Source organism: Carassius carassius, chromosome 47 (genome assembly GCF_963082965.1).
Source record: "Carassius carassius chromosome 47, fCarCar2.1, whole genome shotgun sequence".
In the NCBI taxonomy this organism is placed as follows: domain Eukaryota; kingdom Metazoa; phylum Chordata; class Actinopteri; order Cypriniformes; family Cyprinidae; genus Carassius; species Carassius carassius.
In genome coordinates this window covers 3,654,578-3,677,537 of record NC_081801.1, presented here as the reverse complement: position 1 = coordinate 3,677,537, position 22,960 = coordinate 3,654,578, and the positions used below count along the sequence as shown (strand labels likewise).

The 22,960-nt window shown below is 39.0% G+C and overlaps 1 protein-coding gene and 1 long non-coding RNA gene across 2 annotated transcripts; both read left to right on the top strand.

Moving 5' to 3' along the window:
• Positions 1–985: 985 nt before the first annotated feature.
• On the top strand, positions 986–7,193 carry LOC132130937 (uncharacterized). The gene is made up of 3 exons (XM_059542818.1): positions 986–1,106; positions 2,727–3,050; positions 6,887–7,193. The coding sequence occupies exons 1-3, from the start codon at positions 1,004–1,006 to the stop codon at positions 6,958–6,960; spliced, it is 501 nt and encodes a 166-aa protein (XP_059398801.1). The 5' UTR covers positions 986–1,003; the 3' UTR covers positions 6,961–7,193.
• A 2,034-nt stretch (positions 7,194–9,227) lies between these two features.
• Positions 9,228–20,333, top strand: LOC132130433 (uncharacterized). Its single transcript, XR_009428702.1, has 4 exons — positions 9,228–10,109; positions 11,149–11,825; positions 13,309–13,412; positions 19,957–20,333. It is a non-coding gene; the product is annotated as an uncharacterized LOC132130433 (long non-coding RNA).
• The last annotated feature ends 2,627 nt before the right edge of the window (positions 20,334–22,960 follow it).

The following is a 22,960-nucleotide window of genomic DNA, read 5'->3' as shown; positions in this document are numbered from 1 at the left end:
CAGTCACTGATGAACTTCCTGTTTAACAAGATGTGGTCAATGACCACTTACTGGCAAGTTTGTATCAAATGGATGAAGCTAAGATAAAATAATTTAGAGCTCTATCTGGATGGTGTTGTGGAAAAAGTGTCAATTTGAGGAAACAAATATTGGAATGAATTTAAATATATGCACAAATATGTAAAGTTGTCATAAATCATGTATCGAATTTGTTGTTTAAATGCTGTTTGTTCATAGCATCTTTATCTCTTCGGTCAATAACTAACTCATATAGTTCAGAATATCATTGCATCTGCTATTCTATTTAAGCAGTAGTGGTCAAGCCAGCACTCATTCTGCATCACAGGTGCATCAGTGCACACAGCAGTACTGAAGGACCAAAACCAAAGCAAACTCTGCAGATTACTTCATTAACACGCAAAGACTGCAGACAGGAGAGCATAATGTGTTTCAATGAAGTGCCCAGCCTGCATTTAGACATTTAAGAGCCATTCTGGAGGTCAATGTTAAAAATGTCAATTAGTTAAACTGAAATGTTGAACTCTACACTAAAGACACTTGACACTAAAATATCATCATTACATTTGCAAACTACCTTTGCATCCATTTATTGTGTCATGCTTATTTTGTATACTTTAATTGCATTGTAAAGTACTGCAAAATATATTCAATCAACATCAGAATAATTTGTTTTAAAATGCATAGTTTATATTTTTTACATTTATTTTTTAAACTGATGTTAAACTTTTATTTTATCAAATCAAATCAAACCAGTTGTGCTGAGTTACACAGCAGTTTATTGTAAGAATTGGGTAAAGTTAGATCCATTTTGAGAATATTGAGAACAACAAACTGTGTTGTTGGTTAACTACCAGATTCTTCACACTTCACCTTTACCTAGTAGACAGAAGTGAAATAGAGGGTGGAGATTGCGTGAGATAAACCTTTGGGCACACGGACACTGAGGAAGTCATGACTCATCAGTGTTTTAATGTGAGCGAGTATGACAGCTCTTATGTTAGTTGGATTTGTGATTAAACGCTTCGAAATGAAGCTCTCCTGCCCTCTGATCTGTGGGCTCCTTTTGTCCTTCATTTGCTTCAGAGGTAAGAGCCACATCCAGTCGACACACCTGCTCAAAATACTAGTTAGTTTAATAATTATGTGTCTCTTTTTTATTATCTTGAGTTTAAGGTGTCTTTTGTTTAGGTAGTGTTTATGTTACCCTGATTGCATTTTGACTTTGTTATCTGTCTATACATGTTTATTACCCATAATTCATGCAAAGTCAATTTTTTTTTATATATAAACTATATTACATACTGCCTTCTGTTTTATCATATATTTTTGCCAACACTTTAAAGTATTAGTTAATTACATTAAAATGAACTGATACTGAACAATACTTCTGCCGCATTTATTAATCTTAGCTAATGTTAATTCCAACATTTACTAATGCATTATTAAAAATCAAAAGCTGTGCTTGTTCACATGTACTGAGAATTAGCATTAACTAACAAGTGTAGTTAGGTTGTGTTGGCTTTGAATGTATCTGAATGAATTGTATTCACATTTGGATTGCCTGTCCAAAAAAATTAAAATAAATGTTGCACTCTCTAGTATGTCATTGGCTCCCCTTTAGCTTTGATAACAGTGTGCATTCATCTTGGCATTGTTTTGACAACCTTATGCAACATCACAGCATTTATTTCCATCAAGAGTTGTTCATTTTTGGCTGAGATCTGTTATTGAGAGTGGGAAAGTCAAATCACTCTGAAAAGTCGACTCTGGCACATCCTAAAAACTTTCAATATGTTCAAGTTCAGGACTCTTTGGTGGCCGGTTCATACATGAAAATGATTCCTCATGCTCACTGAACCAGTATTTCACAATTTGAGCCTGGTTAATCATAATTTTCCTCCTGAAAAATGGACATTGTCTTCCAACATGGCTGTTTAAGAAATGAAAAGTAATGCACTGAATTGGTCATGGTTATAATATTTGCAAACACATAACATGCCAGAAATGTATTAATCACTGCAATAATAATCCGAGCCGAGACTCTAAAGTATTTGCTCATTTAAATCCAAACATTGACTTGTTTTTTGGCCAGGCAACGAATTATATACTGCTAGTATTAGGAAGATGTTGATATTTCTGTTTTACAATTTACAGGAGCAGTACAGTGTTTTTTTTATTAATAAGCTAGGGCTAATTTATGGAACACAATTGCATTATATGCTTCAATTACACCTCGAGTTCACTTTTTATCCAATACTAAGAGAACATTTATTGTACTGTAAGCTTCTGTAGATGTTCCTACTGCACAAAATGTTTCTAAATACCAAATGTACAGTATATATTCAGAAATATTAATCAGACACATACAATTCTCCTCGTTAGTATAAATGTGTATACTTAATGAATAAATGCTAATGTTAAAGGTTTGTTTATTAATTTTATTAATTAATGTAATTAATTAATATTAATTAATTAATTTTATAGGTTTCAGTTAATATCTCTGTGTTTCAGAGGGTTAACGGAAATTTATTTAAAATGCTGAATAATGTTCTGGCAAAAAATATGATCAGTACGCATATTTTTGTTTGGTTTTGCTTTGTCTTAAATAGTCACAGTTTGAGTAACAGAAAAGTCTTCAAAGCCACAAGATAATACAGTACAACAAAACATTCATGTGTTTTGTGTGTGTTTATCTTTTCTCACAGTTTCAAGTGAGGATCTGTCTGTGATTCAGAGTCCATCCAGCATCACTGTGGATGAAGGACAATCTGCTCGAATCAGCTGCTGCTGGAGTGAAACCGTAGGGAATGCTAAAGTTGCTTGGTACATCAATGAGGCAAAACAAAAGCAGGATCCCCAAGAACATACAACACAGAACTGTACAGCTCTGAACCTCACAAACATACTTAAAAATGCTTCAGGTCATTATGTTTGTGAAGTGATTCAAGACATACCAATCCTGCTTCAGAAGAATGGTAGTGGAACAGTCATAACTGTCAATGACATACTAATAGAAACTACAACAACTGGTAAGTTATTAAAAGGCTAAAAGACCACCATTACTCATTCAGATCATCTGCTGCTGGAATAAAAGCAGTCTGGAAGTAAAAGTGCCTTTTATTCTAAAATTCCCAAATAAATACAATGTAGGTGGTTATGTTTGTAAAGTGATTAATAAAATAATAAACTTTATTTTCTATAGCACCTTTAAATTAGTGTTTTGTCTAAATTGAGGCTCAAGTGGTAGAGCATTGTGTTAGCAGCAAAAGGTTGTGGGTTTGATTCACAGGGAACACATGTTAGGTAAAAACTGAATGCCTGAATGCACTGTAAGTGGCTTTGGATAAATGCAAAAATGTATTTAACCCTTGTGGATTGTTCAAATTCACTACCCTTTCGAGTTTTTCGGGATGAAAACATCCACTCAATTAAACTGCTGTAAAAATGTATCAGAATCATATTTTATTTTTCAATTTTTTTTGCATAAATCTGTTAATCAACCTCAGTCCTGATCAAAACTACCAAATGTTTTTTTTTTTTTTTTTTTTTTTTTTAAATCAAAGATTTTAACTCTTTAATTGCCAAGTTCATAAATGATGTCACTGATTTGGGAAAAAAAAACACACAAAATGACTTAATTTTAATATAAAAGTAATTGTGGCTGGATTTTGTTTTCTTTTTATAACAGTCTTGGGCATGTCAAAGTTTAGTAGCAACATTGGCTTTGATGCATTTTTAGTTTTTGTGCAACATTAGATTTAATTTTTTTCTCCCTAATTAGTTGTTGGTGGCTGTTTTTGCCCCATTGACTTCCATTATAACAACATTTTTTGATTGCAAAGCCATGACACCATGTAATCATGCATTCTTGATTGTTTGTGGTTTTCCCTTTTGGGAAGAGGTAAAATTAGTTAATTTTACAGTTGATCACTAGGTGGGACCATTAACCCTTTAGATAGGCCTGTGCAAAAAAAGGCTTAGTTTCTGGCTTGTATATGGAGTTATATGGAGTATAACAGCAAATTATAGTGTTTGTGTGTGTGTGAGATTCTTGATTGTTGGTGGTTTTCCCTGTTGGGAAGAGGTAACATTTGTTATTTTTACAGTTGATCACTAGGTGGGACCATTAACCATTTAGATAGGCCTGTGCAAAAAAAGCTTAGTTTCTGACTTCAATTAGCACAGGTTTTGTATTTGCTTTTGGAACTGATAGATCATTGGCCTTATTGATCTGAGATTATACACCTTTTTTTTAATCTGAAGAAAAAGCATAATTTGTGAATAATTTGGGCAATATCCACACACCTATTATCAATCAAATTGAAGCTATATGGAGTATAACAGCATATTATATTGAGTGTGTATGTGTGTGTGTGTGAGAAAGAGAGAGAGAGTGTGTGTGAGAGAGACCTTTGCGCACTTACCTTAATGTATTTCAGAAAATCACAATGTACACCTCAGCTCTTAGAACTACATGGCGTAAACAAAAGTGTATTTATGCACCTGCTGCCTTTTAATGGTGGTGAAAGTATTCGGTTGTTAAGTGATGACGTAAGAAGCGCTGTTTCCGGGTCCAGGCCTCAACTTGCTTCACTTGAGAATATGACCTCAGCAGCTGTTTATGAGCACTGTTTATTCATATTGATAATTTAAGTTAAATGCTTTCAAACTTACGATATACACTACAGTCTCCGTGCTCACAGCGTCCCAAACACAAATAATTTTTAGATATTTTTTTTTATATTTATAATTTCATTGTCTGGCTATTAGGTTATTAAGGTTAATATTATAACTTTTTCGCTAGTATTCTATCACATTGTGAGTTTATATTAGCACCTTTTGTTGTTTTCTCGTGGTAACTGATAGAGCGTTTGGACACGGAAGCGCTGCTACGTGACGTCAGACTTAACAATCGAATAGACTAAACAAAAGCAAAGTACGTGGATTTAAACACTTGCATGCCATCGTGCTGGATATTTAATGGTGAGAAGAGCAGCAAGCAACACGAGAAAGGGCTTGACTTGTACCCAAGTTTTAGAAATTATTATGTAGCCTTGACCCCTCCAGCGAGCTGCAGCTTATTTGAAGTTGTTATTGCATTTTGGTTCATAATACATTATGTTCATAAATTTGATGCGAAGTAGATTTTTTTACAGGATTTAAGGTTGTAAGGTTTTAAACTGGCTTTACCATCAAGAAAAGAGGAGCATTTCACTTATAGGTCATCTGTACTTTTCACCATCAAAAGGAAGCAGGTGCATAAACACACTTCTTTTTTTATTGTTTATTCCATGTAGTTCTGAGAGCATGAGGTGCATATTTAGATTTTTTCAAATACTGTACATCAAGGTAAGTGCACAAAGGTCTCTCTCACACCCTCTCTTTCTCTCTCTCTCTCCATCACACACACACACACACACACACACACACACACACACACACACACACACACACACTATAATTTGCTATTATACTCCATATAACTCCATACAAGCCAGAAACTATGCCTTTTTTTGCACAGGCCTATCTAAAGGGTTAATGGTCCCACCTAGTGATCAACTGTAAAAAATAACAAATGTTACCTCTTCCCAACAGGAAAAACCACCAACAATCAAGAATCTCACACAAAATCTCTGCACAAAAACTAACAATGCATCAGAGCCAATCTTGTTACTAATCTTTGACATGCCCAAGACTGTGATAAAAGGTAAAAATCCAGTCCACAATCACTTTTTATATTGAAAATATGTAATTTTGTGTGTTTTTTTCCCCAAATCAGTGACATCATTTATGTTAAAATCTTGGAATTTTTTTTAAAATTTGGTAGTTTTGATCAGGACTAAGGTTGATTAATAGATTTATGCAAAAAAGAATTGAAAAAAATATTTATCTGATACATTTTTACAGCAGTTTAATTTAGTGGATGTTTTCATCCACGAACATCCCGAAAGGGTAGTGAATTTGCCCACAGTGTACCGTTGAGTTTTTGAAAAATTTCAAAGCATTTTCCCAAAATATGGGTCAAAATAAGATTTGTCATCAAAAATCATTCCATTAGCTCAAACACAGAGAAAGTTGTGGCCAAAATAAGACTCAACTTTACCCCCTAGTGGACGAAAACGTCCCCAACAACGCATAAGGGTTAAATGTAGATCTCAAAGCACTGAACAAAAACAAATAATACACTGTATAAAATAATACAACAAGCAAAAATATGAAAAGAAATACAAATCAAAACAACAACAAATAAAACTATTTTAAAAATAAATAATACAAATGTTTAATTAAAAGCCACCCCCCCCCCCCAAAAAAAAAAGAATTCCACAGTTTTACAGCTAATGAAGAAAAAGCCCGATCACCCATTAATCTTAAATGAGTTAATGGAAAAGTTAAAAAGCCAGTTTCAGATGACCGAAGGTCATGTGTTGAAGTAGAAAGAATTAAAAGCTCAGACAAATATTGAGGTGTCAACCCATGCAAAGCCTTGTAAGTAAGCATCAAAATTTTAAAATCAACCCTAAAACTAACAGGGAGCCAATGTAAAGAATCCTGGTAAACACAAAAGTGTTAATCAACCTCCCAGCAACAGAAAAAGACAGCATTGGACGTAGTCTGGCAATATTTCTAAGATGAAAAAAAAAAATTCAGTACATACATTTCTTGCTTGAAAATGAGGAAATCAAAACATCACTGTATGCTCACTGTATGCTCATTCGTTCAACAAATGAGATTGTTTCACACAAATTCCAAATAAAAATGGTATACTGTTGCTATTGGAAGACATGCAACATAATGTAATTTAAGCAATATCAGATTGTAAGACTGTTGCATAAAGAGATAATCCAATTTAGCTGCTGTGTTACAGTCAATGTTCACACACTTTCAAACCCAGCAGCGGGTGAGTATAACATGTTACTGAAAACATATTGTTCTGTGTAGCAGTTAGTCCATGTTGTCTGGATGTGTTGAGTCAGGGATCATGTGGATGATTTCGGTTTCTCAATGTCTTTTGTCATTCTCTGTTGTCTGTGTCTAATAAAAGTGCATAATATGTTAATAATATTTTAAATGTATAATAGTTTCCTAAATTAACAAACAATTTGTAAAATGTCAGAATTAATAATCGTCATTATAATTTCTCATTAAAGTAAAGCCAGATGTCCAGACAAATCCAGAAGAGGAGAACTATCATTATTTGGATCCTAAAAGTAAGATTTCATATGAATATTGATGCTTTTTATCTTAGATGTAAAAGTTCAATGTACAGTCATTTGATTCTGTAAATATTAATCTAAAGGAACTGGTTTTCATTTGTACAGTCTAGGTACAAATGTAAGGTACCTTTTCAAAAGGTGCACCTTATTTACCTCTAAAGGTTGAATATTGGTACCTTAAAGTTCCATATTAATACTTTTTGAAAAGGAACCATCCCAGTGACAGCTTGTGTACCTTTTTTTCTGATAGTGTAGAAACATCAATGATGAACACAGATTTTTTATTTATTTATACATTTTTTAAAGGATTATAAGGCTGAAAATCAGTTGAAACTGTCTTCATGTCTGTGATATACCATGGTTATAAAATCGGTTAAGATTTAATAATCGTCTAGTCCCAGGCCTAAGTTAGGCTTTCCTCTTTTATAGAATTCCCCTTAAATTCTCTCATAAAAGTAGGATGTGCATCAAACAAACTACAAAGGCTCTTGAGTAGGTTCTATGTTTTTGTAAAATTTCTTAAAAAGATTCATTGTTTTTTACAGGTAGTTCGTGGGATGTTGTAATCATATATATTTTCAGAAGTCTGCCCTTCATCTGTCTGCTGGTGGTGTTCTTTTACCTAAACAGGGACAAAAAACAAGTCACAGCGTCAAGACCAGGTTACTGTTCAACACAAACTTCACAATATAGTTTAGCAGTTTGTTTAGTCTTTAACCAAACAAACCAGCTCTGTGATGAAGAATTTCATTCAAACTAAATTACAACATTTAATCTGAAACAAAAAATATATGTGAAAACTGATAAATGTACAGTATAATTAACACCTTTCATGGTACCATTATCACATGCATCCTAAGAATCCCAGAATTCCAGAATGCATTCCAATGATTTAAAAAAATCCCAGATGATGCAAGAATAATGCTCAAAAGATGATGATTAGAAACATAATTCATGCAAAAACAATCAATAAAGATAATTAATGTCACAATTTAACAACCTCTGAGTTCTTATCTTGAAAGGTCTAATGTTAATTACAAATACATTTCATTACAGACATATTTAATTAAATGTATTACTATTAATAATATTTTTTTCTGAAATACTTGACAGAATATTCAGATTTTAAAACCAAAGCAGTGGTGTATGAATTTGCGGCTAGAGGTCAGTTTCTAACAATGTCTCAGACAGTTTGTTCTCATGCATGAGAACTAATAGTATATTTTTGTCTCTTTGTTATGACAAAGTGTGGTAAATAAAAAAATGGGTTTGTAACACAGAACAGAAGTAGTTAAAAGAAAAGTTCACCCAAAAAAAAAAAAAAAAAAAAAAATCATGAAAATGTGCTCATCCTCAGACTATCAAAGATGTAGATGTGTTTCTTCATCAAAACAGATTAGGAAATAATTAGCATTACAGTGAATGGGTGCCATCAGAATGAGAGTTCAAGCATCATCAATAATGCACAAGTAATCCACCTGACTCCAGAACAACAGTTAATGTCTTGTAAAGTGAAAAGCTGTGTGTTATAAGAAATAAGTCCAGTATTTAGGCACTTGAACTTAAAACTGTTGCTAAGTCCATAATCCATAATAATGTTTCCTCCAAAAGTCCATCACCTCTTATCTTCTCTCATCAAAATCCACCAATACATTTGTTTATAACTGTTTTGGACTGTTTTCACTTGTAAACGGTGCTTGATCCGTGCAGATTTCTCTCCTGACTTTTTAACTGGAGAAATCATTATTATGGATAGAGGACTTTATGGATAGAAGTAAAAATATCTTAATGATAGATTTATTTGTGAGAAACATTAAGCTTTTCACTTCACAAGTCATTCATTGATGGACTGGAGTGGTGTGGTGTGATGTTTTAATCAGCTGTTTGGACTCTCATTCTGACGGCACCCATTCACTGCAGGGTATCCACTGGTGAGCAATCACTACATCTTGTGGGTGAGTCAATTTTCATCAAATTTTGAGTTTTTCTCAAACTGTTTGTTCAAAGTAAATGTTAATTCCCTTAGATTCGATTTTAGTAAGTAACTGAATTCTTTCTTTCTTTTCAATCTGAAACAGTTGAGCATGCTGTAGAGTCGGGAGAAAGACCAGATGAAGACCTGGAGGCTGGAGAGACACAGAGGAGTGAAACTGAAGAGGTGAAACGGAGTGAAAATGTTTCTGAACAAGAGAAAAATATGGTTAACAACCAGAAACCTGAAGTTACTGCTGCAACAGAAGAAGAAAAAGATGAAGAAAAACAGATTGATGTAGTTGTAGACACTGAACGAGGTACATCTCCAATGCATGATGATGAAAAAAACAAGATTGAATCTGTTTTGAACACTGATAAGAAGACACATCTAATGACTGATGCTGAAGAAGGGACTGTTTCTGTTCTGGGCGGCATTGTTTCAGTTCTGTGACACACACAGGAAATGGTGTTATGGGTGTGTTGTTCAGGTCTATGATGCCACTTCCTGCGTAATTGCCTGTTTGCAGACTCATAATGGATTTGCAATGATTTACACTGAATTCTGAAAGTAGATATAATACTTTATAATAGATATAATATGTATTGTGCGTGCATGAATCTTTTTGTCTGATTGTATGTATTGTGGGATTGTGTATATGATTGTTTTTCAGTGTGTCTTTGGTAAATCGAAAGCGAGATCAGTGTTGTGGTTTAGGCTTCACTGTGATGAAATTAGTTGCGTTGGGAGGGGGTGAAATTCTGAGAGTACGAGAGTCTCATGCGTGTGAAAGGTTGTGATGTGGGAGTAAAGCAGAGTTCAGATTCTCTACAGATGCTCAGAAATGAAGTGTTCCTCCAGACTCCTGTGTGGGCTCCTCGTGTCATGCCTTTGTTTCAGAGGTAAGTGCCACTCGAAACTCCCTCCTGAATGAAAACCCAGCACAGATGCTCCAGGAGACTGTTCTGTATAGTACAAAATCAAATAAATCAACTGTCTGTAGAGCTGTGAGAGGATGCTACTCATCAAGAGAGTTGGCTAGTTGTATAATTAGAGCATATGGTCATTTTTTTCTGCCATGTTGTTGATTGATTTAGAAAAAAAAATCTTCGTTATTCCTTTGTTGTCGTTATTTAAACATATGTTTTATGAGGTAGAGCTATATAAGAAATTAAATGGTAATACTACTAAGCAAGGTGGAAGATTTTCACATGTAAATTGTGTAAAACATTTTTTTTTAACTAGCTAAGTCACTCACTAACTTTTGTAGGCATGAACAGAACATACTGTGAACAGCAAGCGGCCTACTTTGACTTGATTAGACCACCCATTATTTTTGACATCATTTAAAAACAATTTTATTACAATGTTCTTTTCTTTTTTCCCACCTTGATATGGTTTTATTTCAGATTCTCACCAACGGTTTTGCACCATCGTGACAGGCTTTTTTATTTTTAAAGAGATGTTTTCTTATAGTGGGTCTTAACTAACTTATCAATAAACAAATATAAACAAATAAACAAATATTAAATTCTCAATAACAGATATGATTGAATCTTTGAATTTTTTAAGTATTAAATATTTTATATTCTTTTATTTCTTGTTTTTTCCTACAATGTTAAATGCACTGTTAATAAGAAAGAAATCCTTAAAAATAGGGCACGATTTAATAAAGGAATTTTCTGTGTTTTTTTTTTTAAAGGTGCATTATTTTACCTGTATTTTAAATTTTGCACTTCATTGCGTTATGTTTTAGGGGTTAATGGAAATGTCTGTAAAATTGCTGAATAATGTCCTGGCAAAAAAAAAACAAAAGACCAGTACCAGTATTTATTTATTTATTTTTAAATAATAACAGTTTGAGTAAAAGAAAAGTCTTCAAAGCAACAAGATAATAAAACAAAACGTTCATGTGTTTTGTGTGTTTATCTTTTCTCACAGTTTCAAGTGAGGATCTGTCTGTGATTCAGAGTCCATCCAGCATCACTGTGGATGAAGGACAATCTGCTCGAATCAGCTGCTGCTGGAATGAAACCGTAGAGAATGCTAAAGTTGCTTGGTACATCAATGAGGCAAAACAAAAGCAGGATCCCCAAGAACATACAACACAGAACTGTACAGCTCTGAACCTCACAAACATACTTAAAAATGCTTCAGGTCATTATGTTTGTGAAGTGACTCAAGACATACCAATCCTGCTTCAGAAGAATGGTAGTGGAACAGTCATAACTGTCAATGACATACTAATAGAAACGACAACAACTGGTAAGTTATTAAAAGGCTAAAAGACCAGTCATAACTGTCAATGACATACTAGATAAAAATAGTGACTGGTAAGATTTTTCCTCCACAATATGATTTTTTACAAATCCCAATACAGTTAAAAATATTAAAATACCACCATCATTAAAATCATACAATAATAATTTCAGTTCAACTAATTCAGTCTATTTCTTCTGTTGAAGTTTCTGACCCGTCTCAACCTACTCAGACTGCACATTTAGCATCAGACGCTTCAACATTATTTCTGCCTTTGTCTCTGGCTGCTGCCATCGGCCTGCTGACCCTCTGCTTGGTCTTCAGTGTGTTCAAGATGAGAAACTCCTGTAAAAAATCAGGTACACTTCAATACTGAGACTCATTACTGGTGTGTTTGTGCTGCTGCGTTGTTTTTATCGTCTGCGGTATTGCTGTGCTGTACTTATGTTTTTTTAAAGCTTAGACTCATTGAAAGTTCCCTTAAGAATTATAAGGCTTTTTACACCAATTATACCCAGTTCAATACTGTAATCACAGCCAGTGTGTCTATTAATTATTCATTCACGGATTGGACGGATTGGACATTTTCTTCAGCTGACTAAACAACAGCACCACTCAAAAACAAACAAACAAACAAACAAAAAAAAAACATTAAAAACATTAGAAATAAAAATACAAAACTTACACAGACTAACAGTACAGTGAATGATGCAAGTGCATGTAATATGAAAAATCATGTAACTTATGTCACAAAGTTGCTGTGTGAGCAGGTCTTTAATGTCAAATCTTGTCAGATTTTGTTATTCTAATAAATAAAGAAAAAAAACATTGCAACAAAAATATTTTTTTAAATATATTATATTATATTTTCAAATATTTGTATACATGTGTATTAATATAGAATATATAAATTGCATCTGACTTAATATTTTATTTTTATGTAAAAAAAAGTGTTACATTGTTACTTTTTGCAGGGCTGCAAGTCACATAAGTTCATTCTGAATGGATCACCAACAGCAAAAAAATCAATGTTTTTCTATGCATTTAATAAATAATCCAACTCTGGTATTTTAGCATACATTTTTCCATTCGGTATTATAGTTAATGTTAATACAATACAAGACCAGTGTTTGGTTGGTAAAACACTTCAGTTGTTTATACATTTACAAAATGGTCAGTTTTCCTATTCTGACAATGTCTTATTAATAATGTTCATATTGTTGGCCAGTGCAGTCTGTATTAATATTAATTTTACAAATAATATATTATATTTGCATTTATAATTTTACATAATATATTTCTACAATATTTCATCTGGTTTCTGAAGCGGAGCCATTTCTCGAGTTACTTGCATTAGTATTTCAGTTTTCAGGCTCTCTCTCACACTCCTGCAGGTGTTTTTTGTTGTCTGGGTATAGCTTATATGCAATGACTTCAACATCTCTGGATATAAGCAATGCTACTTATAGTATTGACAGCTTTGTTGGTTTATAATGGGAACAGTATATTTTTGTTTTATCACATTGCCCACTTGCAGGGTAGACATGTTGTCATGCACACTGCATAGACTTCTGTGGCTTATTCGGCAGTGCAAGCTGTTTGGTTCTATGCGTCAGTAACCCAAAAAACAAATAAAACAAAAAACTAAAAAATTCTGCTTAAAAATGCAATCAGTATTGGAGATGAGAGAAGTCTGGTATTCATTTAACCTACACAAACATATTTACTAGATTAAATTCTATAATAACACAAATCTGGTTTAAGAGATTATGTATGGTTCTGAACTGTCATCATAGATATTTGGATGTAGCCTTTAATCTCAATGCTTGTATATTACCTCAGAGCGAGTGGTCATTCACCAGACACCCAACAGTGAAGGTGAGGAGCATGAGCACATGGAGGAAGAGAACGGTAGCACAGGCTCCTCTCGAGGATCCCTCCAATGGGTAAGTCAGCTCCGACCTCATGAGAAGTTAAAATAATCGGTACAAGATGGCAAAATTATATGTTCCTTTTCAGGAACTCGAGCTGCGTCGAAACGCTTTTGGGGAACGTCCCTGACGAGACCGACTCTGAATATCGTGTGCAATCAGTCCATCGGAAAGGCGTGACGTCATGGGCGGGGTGACGTAGCGACCAGGAAGCTATAAAAGCACGTGCCGTGCAGCTGGCTTCAGCTTTCGAATCTGTCAGCAAGCGCTCTGTGTGTGCATGTGCAAAAGTCTGTCCTGTTGGTCCTATTTATTGTTGTCTGTCCCTTAGCTTAAAAGGATCGCTAAAACAGCTCAATATGCCTAAGCAGAAGCAAAAGACCAAACATTTGAAGGGCGATTCCAAGCCGCGTTACAGACTGTGTGTTCCTCCCTGCACTCGCTACATTACGAGCGGGGATACACACAGGCTGTGCGTGGCTTGCCTGGGATCGAAGCACGCTGAGTCGGCTCTCGAGGGGGCCGACTGCCCGCATTGCGAATGTTTGCCAATGCGGACGCTTCGATCCCGGAGGGCTCTCTTCGAGGAGGGAGCCTTCACCAGCGTTCCTCGCGGTGCTGGCCCCGCTTCTGCCGAGGCAGAGCGGCTGCTGCACTCGTGGGGTTCGCAGGGGGATCTGTCAGAAGGAATGGAGACGGGCCAGTCCTTATCTCCTTCCTCATCTGCCAGATCCGGCGCCCAAGCCCTGGGTTCGGAAGCACGCTCGTCGGTTTCTTCCCCCCAGGGTGAGGGATCAGCTCTTCACCTCTCGTCCTCCGAGGAGGTCGATGTGGAGACTGTTGCTGGGGATTCGCCACCCCTGTCGCCCCAGTATGAGGAGCTTTTGGAGGTGGTCACGCGTGCAGTAGATAAATTAAAAATCGACTGGCCTGCTGAAAAACAGACTGAGCCGCAGAGAAGCAAATTAGACGAACGCTTTCTGCGGCCGAAGCAACCACCTCCACGTCGGAGCCTTCCGTATTTTCCCGATCTCCATGATGAGTTATCGAGATCGTGGAATCACCCGTATTCGACCCGCCTCTTTGGCCCTGATTCACTATATTATGGCAACGTGATGGGGCTGGGAGAGCGTGGTTATAGAGCGATGCCACGGGTTGAACAGACGCTCGCGGGCTATCTGTCACCCGGTTCGGCCTCGTCTCTAAAGGCTCCGACATTGCCCACTAAGCCGCTTCGAGTTACATCATCGCTAGTGGGCAAAGGTTATGTGGCAGCAGGTCAGGCTGGGGCGTGCCTTCATACTATGGCAGTCCTGCAAGCTTATCAGGTTGACCTGCTGAGAGATGTCGATGAGGGGGAGGGGATTAAGTCTGAAGATATTGAAGAACTCAGAAAGACCGCTGATCTCTCCCTCCGCGCCACTAAGGAGACCGCTCGCGCAATTGGGCGGTCTATGGCAGCCTTAGTGGCCGCGGAGAGGCATTTGTGGCTGACCCTGTCAGAAATTAAAGAACGAGACAGGGTCTGCCTCCTGGACGCCCCGCTTCAAGCCTCGGGCCTGTTCGGCGACACAGTTAATACTGTCGTCGACAGGTTCCAGGAGGCGCACAAGCAGGCGGCGGCGTTCCAGAGTTTCCTCCCTCGTCGCTCTCATGGTGCATCTGGGCGGGAGATGACCACGCCACATACCGGCTCCTCACACCGGGAAGCGCAAAAGCAGAGCGTCGCCACTCGTGCTCCCCCACGTCGGGACCGAGGGCAACGACGCTCTGAGTCGGGGGCTTCTAGGGCGAAAACCGATTTAAGATCTGTCATCGAAGCCCGGAAGTCCTCGACGAAAAGATCCTGACGCCAGGATCCAGAGGGTAGCCCCTGCTGGGGTAGAGCGCGGTTCACCTCATTACACGGTGCCCGTCTCACCTCAGTACCCTCAGGAGGTCGGTCTGCCAACCCTGCCAGAGCTTCAGGGCGCAGCGGCCTCCAGCGAGCGCCACCCCCAGTTACTTCCGCCCGTGAGCGTAGCGGAGCTGGGATGCTCGCTGCCCCTTCGGGGGCCTCTTACACCAGAGGTCAGTCTCGAGAGACTGATTCCCTTAGTTGATTATTTAGCAGCGTGGAAGCTACTGCCAAATGTATCTCAATGGGTCCTGCGTACAATAGAAAGAGGCTATTGCATTCAGTTCGGTCATCCACCACCGAAGTTCAACGGGGTTACACCGACTGTGGTCGGCCCCCAGCAGGCTCTGGTTATGGAACAAGAAGTGAATACCCTATTAAGGAAGGAGGCCATCGAGGTGGTCCCTCCTCTAGACAGGGAATCCGGATTTTACAGCCGGTATTTCATAGTTCCAAAGAAGGATGGGGGGTTGCGTCCGATCTTAGACTTGCGTCTCCTGAACCGCTCAGTTATGTCACTGAAGTTCAAGATGCTCACTGTCAACCAGGTTGTAGCTCAAATCAGATCCGAGGACTGGTTTGTCACAATAGATCTCAAAGACGCATACTTCCACATATCCATCCTTCCACAACACAGGAAGTTTCTGAGGTTCGCTTTCGGGGGCAAAGCTTATCAATATCGAGTACTTCCCTTTGGCCTCGCACTCTCACCCCGCACGTTCACGAAATGTATGGATGCGGCTCTGGTATCCCTCCATATGCAGGGCATCCGCATTTTAAATTATATCGACGATTGGTTGATCCTAGCTCAATCAGAGCAGATGGCGGCTCGACATCGAGATGTCGTTCTCGCACACATGGGGGAGCTGGGTTTGAGACTAAACGCCAAGAAGAGTGCACTTTCTCCAGTTCAGAGAACCACCTATCTAGGCGTAGTGTGGAATTCGACCACGATGCAGGCACGCTTGTCTCCTGCTCGGATCGAGTCGATCCTCACATCAGTCGAGAGAGTCAAAGAAGGCCAGTCACTCACTGTCAAACAATTCCAGAGATTGTTAGGGCTGATGGCAGCTGCGTCCAACGTGATACCTTTTGGCCTGCTGTACATGAGACCCCTACAGTGGTGGCTCAAGTCCAAGGGCTTTTCCCCGAGGGGAAATCCACGTCGAGTTATCAAGGTCACGCGGCGGTGCCTTCGTGCCTTAGACATGTGGAGGAAACCTTGGTTCTTGAATCAGGGCCCGGTGCTGGGAGTTCCTTGTCGCCGTGTAACGCTAGCGACAGATGCGTCCCTCACCGGTTGGGGTGCGGTCATGAGCGGCCACCCTGCCCGCGGTCTGTGGAGTGGTCGCCATCTAACATGGCACATCAATTGCCTAGAGATACTAGCGGTCTATCGAGCATTGAAATATTTCCTCCCAGACCTGAGAGGTCACCATGTGTTGGTGCGCACCGACAACACATCAGTGGTCTCTTATATCAATCACCAGGGGGGTCTGCGTTCGCGCCCCTTGTACAAGCTGGCACACCAGATCCTTCTGTGGTCCCAGGGCAAACTCCTCTCGATCAGAGCAGTGTATATTCCTGGGAGATTGAATGTGGGAGCAGACATACTGTCGAGACAGGGGCCGAGGCCCGGGGAATGGATGCTTCACCCCGAGGTGGTGAAGCAGATATGGAGAGTATTTGGTACAGCCCAGGTGGACCTCTTTGCGACTCAGGAGACATCGCAATGTCCCCTCTGGTTCTCTCTAGTTCATCCAGCTCCTCTGGGACTGGACGCTATGGTACAGACCTGGCCGAGGCTTCGTCTGTACGCTTTTCCCCCTATCGCTCTGCTCCCGGGAGTTCTGGCGAGAGTACGCCGGGACGGGGCCCGTCTACTACTAGTAGCCCCGTTCTGGCCGGGCCGAGTATGGTTCTCAGATCTAGTCTCGCTCCTCGACGGCTCTCCATGGGAGATACCGATCAGGACAGACCTACTCTCACAGGCGCAGGGCACGATAATTCACCCTCGCCCGGAGTTGTGGAAGCTGTGGGTGTGGCCCCTGAGGGGGCACAGCTGTTAGCAGCTGGTCTCTCAACCGAGGTTGTTGAGACCCTACTCCAATCCAGAGCTCCCTCTACGAGGAAACTGTACGCCCTGAAGTGGAAGCTCTTCACTTCATGGTGCAGAGACCGCCAGCTTGACCCAGCAGACTGCCCAGTTGGTACAGTTCTGGAGTTTTTACAAGCCAGGCTCTCTGCGGGGTTATCCCACTCCACCTTAAAGGTTTACGTGGCGGCCATAGCTGCTTTCCACGTCCCTTTCAATGGTCAGTCAGTGGGTAGACACCCCCTAGTTACACGTTTCCTCCGCGGTGCGCTGAGGCTGAGACCTCCAGTATGATCCCGTGTTCCCCCCTGGGATTTGGTTGTGGTTCTAGAGGCTCTTTGTAAAGCTCCATTCGAGCCAATACAAGATATCTCAGATAGACATCTGACATTTAAAACTGCCCTGTTACTGGCAATCACCTCACTAAAGAGAGTTGGAGATCTTCAGGCCCTTTCGGTGGCCCCTACCTACTTAGACTTTGCCCCTGGTATGGCCAAAGCATTCTTATACCCTCGAGCGGGTTACGTTCCGAAGGTTCCCTCTGTTACACCACAACCTATCGTACTGCAGGCCTTCTGTCCTCCTCCCTTTCGGGAGCCAGACCAAGAGAAGCTAAACTGTATGTGTCCAGTGCGAGCACTGGACGCATACGTCCACAGAGCTGCCCTGTGGAGAAAATCAGACCAATTGCTTGTTTGCTACGGTCCTTCTAACAAGGGTTCTCCTGCCACCAAGCAGACCCTTAGTCGTTGGATAGTCGAGGCTATCAACGTCTCCTATGAGTCCTCTGGTCTTCCCCCTCCTTTGGGGGCCAAGGCTCACTCTACTCGGAGTATGGCGGCCTCCAAGGCCTTCTCAGCAGGTGTGTCCCTCTTGGACATCTGCAACGCTGCGGGGTGGTCCACGCCCTCCACATTTGTCCGATTTTACGATCTTGACATGCGAGCCACGCCGGGCTCTTCTGTTCTCTCGTCTTAGCTGTGCTCTTTTGACTACACACTAGGCAGGGATTTGGAAGTCTGGCAGCGTGGGCACATCGTTCCCCAAAAGCGTTTCGACGCAGCTCGAGTTCCTGAAAAGGAACGTCTCAAGGTTACGTATGTAACCCTGGTTCCTTGAAGGAACGAGACGCTGCGTCGCAGAGCCATACTCCCGGCACCCCTGCCGGCGCTTGCTTCCCTACTCGAAGCTGAAGCCAGCTGCACGGCACGTGCTTTTATAGCTTCCTGGTCGCTACGTCACCCCGCCCGTGACGTCACGCCTTTCCGATGGACTGATTGCACACGATATTCAGAGTCGGTCTCGTCAGGGACGTTCCCCAAAAGCGTTTCGACGCAGCGTCTCGTTCCTTCAAGGAACTAGGGTTACATACGTAACCTTGAGACGTTTTGTGTCATGCAAAAACATACAACTCTTACCGTAGTCTATCTATAAAGCCTAAACATGTTTGTAGCAGAAAACAACTATTTGTTGAAGTTGTTTTCATGAATGTGTTGGTGAGACACGTTTTCATGAGCGTGTTGGTTGGTTTCTAAACACACTCATGGCACCAAATGTAGATTTGGCTCTGTTTGAAATTGAATACTAGCTTACTGCATGCTGAAAATTATATCTTGTGTATTATTTTGTAAAAAAACTCAAAGGTGTTAGCAAAGAAAATAGCATAGAAAAAATATTGCACCAGATTTTAGACCTGGTTTGAGTTGGTCTAAGGTGCAATCTATTTTCAGTTCCTCAAAATCACAAAATATACACCTCTTTCTAAGACCAGCACGTGTGCAAATGCATTTGTTATTTGAACAGCGCAGCGCAGTCACATTGTGCCACTTGTATAAGGTTATTTCGCATTTTTATTGTAAAAAAAATAAAATATAATAAAATAATAACTTTTTAGGTTTAGTCGACAAATGGCTGACCTTTAATGTTGAAATAGTTGTAATAACGTCAGCTGTAGTTTCAACATTGAAAAAAAAAAAAAACATTTAAATAACATTAAATGCTAAATGGTTATAAAAAGGTTCAAATTCATTCTGTCAAAAAGGTGTTGAAACAATGTCGCAAATCAACATTAATTCAACAAAATCAAAAAGTGATTCAGCCTTGATCCATAAAATTGGTTCACCTGTGGATTAACATTAAAAAAGACATCTGGGAGTGTGTTCTGTATTGTTAACATTTTGGGAAATGTAGTAGGTCATTTGAGTTATTCATACATATGCATATGAAAATTTGCATAATACAAATTCCGAAACAGACTCTTTATGAAGGACCCTTGACCCAAATCAACAGTAATACAGGGCACAATAAATGTGTTTCAAGTAGACACAAGTAGCCAGCTATATCTTTATCTTCTGAATTAGAATGAATTAAAAATGTTATTGCTCTGGATTGTTTTGCTTCCCACATTATTGTATGATGTCATAAAGAACAATTTCTGAGCAACATCTGCAATTCCACTGTGAGAGCATGCTGCGAGATCTCACTGACATGCTTCTGAGCCTCATTCTGTGTCAAATCTGCTCTTTTGTATCACGTCTCTTTAAATTCTCTTCTCTCTCTCTCTACAGTATCAAGTGCCTGTTTACTGGTCTTACTTTGATCTACAGAAGGGTGAAGACCAGTGACAACCAGAAAGTAAAGACAAACGGGATGTTCAGTTCATTGGATTGCATTTAGCATTCTGTCTCTTCTTTCATGAGAGCATTTTTGTAAATAGAGGAAGCGATTTTAATCTTCAGATGCTAGAACCCCTCAGTTGAAGCTCTTGATTGTGGTAGCAGATGTTCATCTCTTTGTTTGTATAGAAGCTCTTTTGATTGTTTTATTCTTATTTAAAAAAAAAAATCTTTTTTTTTTTATTAGACTTTCTTTAATTAAAGTGAAGATGTGTCATACTTACACGCATGAAAAACTACTTGTATTTCATGCCCAGACAGATGCAAAAAAGTTTTATAATAAAGAGTTTTATGCTGTACAGATGTCGGCTATGCCTTGAAGATTTCTTAGAAATGTTTCTAAGGCTTGATTCTGAAACCTTGTGGTTTCTTTTGCCATTTAAAAAAAGGTCTTTAAAACCATTGACTATGATACTTGTGTACGTGAGACAGAGGAGACTGAGGTAGATGTTGAGTTACAGGGTGGAAACTGTGATGGTATTGACAGGTCAATGGCAGGAAATGGAATCTGCAGTGCATCTGGTTTCCTTTGACCTTATTTTCAACATGATGCACTTGTGGGTACTTCTGTTGACCAAACAAACAAAGCAACAAGTTATAAAAGTAAATACAATTCATTGGTAGTCACATAGAATAAATACACCAGCTTATTTCTTATAGGAAAATAGAACTGATGATGCCATCAAATATATTTATATTTTGACTAAATCTAAAGAGATGGCCAACAACAAATGCACCATAAAGTTGTACTGTTCCTTTTCATGTACTACCTAGATTCAGTTTTTCTCTTCCACACCTCGTACTTAAGAATATGCATCTGTTTATATCACACTGTGCATAATTCACACACTGTGTGCAAGTCATTCTTCATAGACTGTAAAATCATTGTCCAAAACACAAGAATGACCCGAATGTGTTTCCCTTTCACAAGCGTTTTTGTGGTAGTCCATCTTGATTGGATATTTACTGCAGACTGATATTGTTTGATTGTTCAAATGGGAGTTTCTCCTGGAGAAAGGACAGACATCAAACAAAGTAAGACAATAGGAAATAAAGAGATAGAGATAGAAAAATAAAGAATTCAGAGAATATTTTGTTTCTACACATTTTATTGAAATATACAATATAACTGTATTTTAGCAGGCAGCATAATAGTTAAAACCCTTTGAACCCCTTTTTACTTTATTCAGGGTATATGTGCAGGGGCATTAGTATTAGTCATTAAAACACACACACACACACACACACACACACACACACACACACAGGCAGTGTAACCAAGACCTCTGACACCAGCATATGTTTATTTGCTGTCATGAAAACTGCTGGTTTTAAATGCGTCATCATTAGCTTATTAAAAGTCATGGCCTGTATTGTTGAACACTGAGGTGTGAAACCACTACGAATCGGACCACTAAAACGGTTTTTAAGCACATGCTTGAAGGAACAGTCACATCACACTTTTTCCTTCCATTCATTTCCATACACATGGACGTGCAGGATAGAGACGCATGTCATGTTAAGAATTATCTTAATTTGGCTGTGTCCTGAAGTTCAAGTTTAGTAAACTCTTCATATTAAGACGTATGACTGACAGAAGATCGATATAAGATATGGCATGACTTCTTATCTAAAAAAAAAAAAAAACATAGAAACTTGAAAAGTAATTTTTTTGTTTTACATTTTAGATTTATTATTATTTATTAGGCCTATACGTCGATTTTGTGTTTTAAATTTATAGGCACCACGGAGTGTGACGTCATATCAAGACCGTTGAAGTATCAGCAGTAGAAATTTCGCGCTCAACCGTTTGAATCGCGTCCAGTAGGCTACGCCACATTTAGGCCTACCTAAAAACAGGAGTGTTTTTTTTAATTTTTTTTATTTTTAGAAATGAATTATAATAACTTGATTTAGTAAAAAGCAGCAGTGCTGCCAGTGATGTCCGTGGTTTGTTTTGTGAATCTGGACTTTCATCAATCACAACGCTGAACTCGCCGGGCGCTCTACACGCACGAGACCTTAAACACCAACATCTTCCGAGCGCCGCCGTTTCATTTCACCTGACAGACTGCAGGAGCCGGTAACCGGATTATCACACCGCAAAACCAGCTTGTAAGTCAATACATTTGTCTGTCGTCGACGGCTTCACCGGCGTCTGGGACAATAGCAAACACCTGCATATTGATTGTCTGTCATCACGAGTTTAATAATATGTCTCGCTCAGTCTTGCATTTTTCACTCAGACTAACAGAAACTCGCGTCTAATAACAGTCTTACTCAATAAACATCTCTATATGTATGACAGATGTGTTTGTGTATTTTAATATTTAACTGAATCATGTTTGCCCGAGTTTTATTGCAGTGTTTCTTTCTGTATACACAAACATATACAGATAGGCCTACGTAAAATATATTTTAGGTGGTGCTAGCGCAGTGGATAAGACACATGTCTTTGGTGTGAGAGACCCGGGTTCGAATCCACTGTGAGACACCAATGTGTCCCTGAGCAAGACACTTAACCCCTAGTTGCTCCAGAGGTGTGCGACCTCTGACATATGTGGCAATAGAGACGCATGTCATGTTAAGAATTATCTTAATTTGGCTGTGTCCTGAAGTTCAAGTTTAGTAAACTCTTCATATTAAGACGTATGACTGACAGAAGATCGATATAAGATATGGCATGACTTCTTATCTAAAAAAAAAAAAAAACATAGAAACTTGAAAAGTAATTTTTTTGTTTTACATTTTAGATTTATTATTATTTATTAGGCCTATACGTCGATTTTGTGTTTTAAATTTATAGGCACCACGGAGTGTGACGTCATATCAAGACCGTTGAAGTATCAGCAGTAGAAATTTCGCGCTCAACCGTTTGAATCGCGTCCAGTAGGCT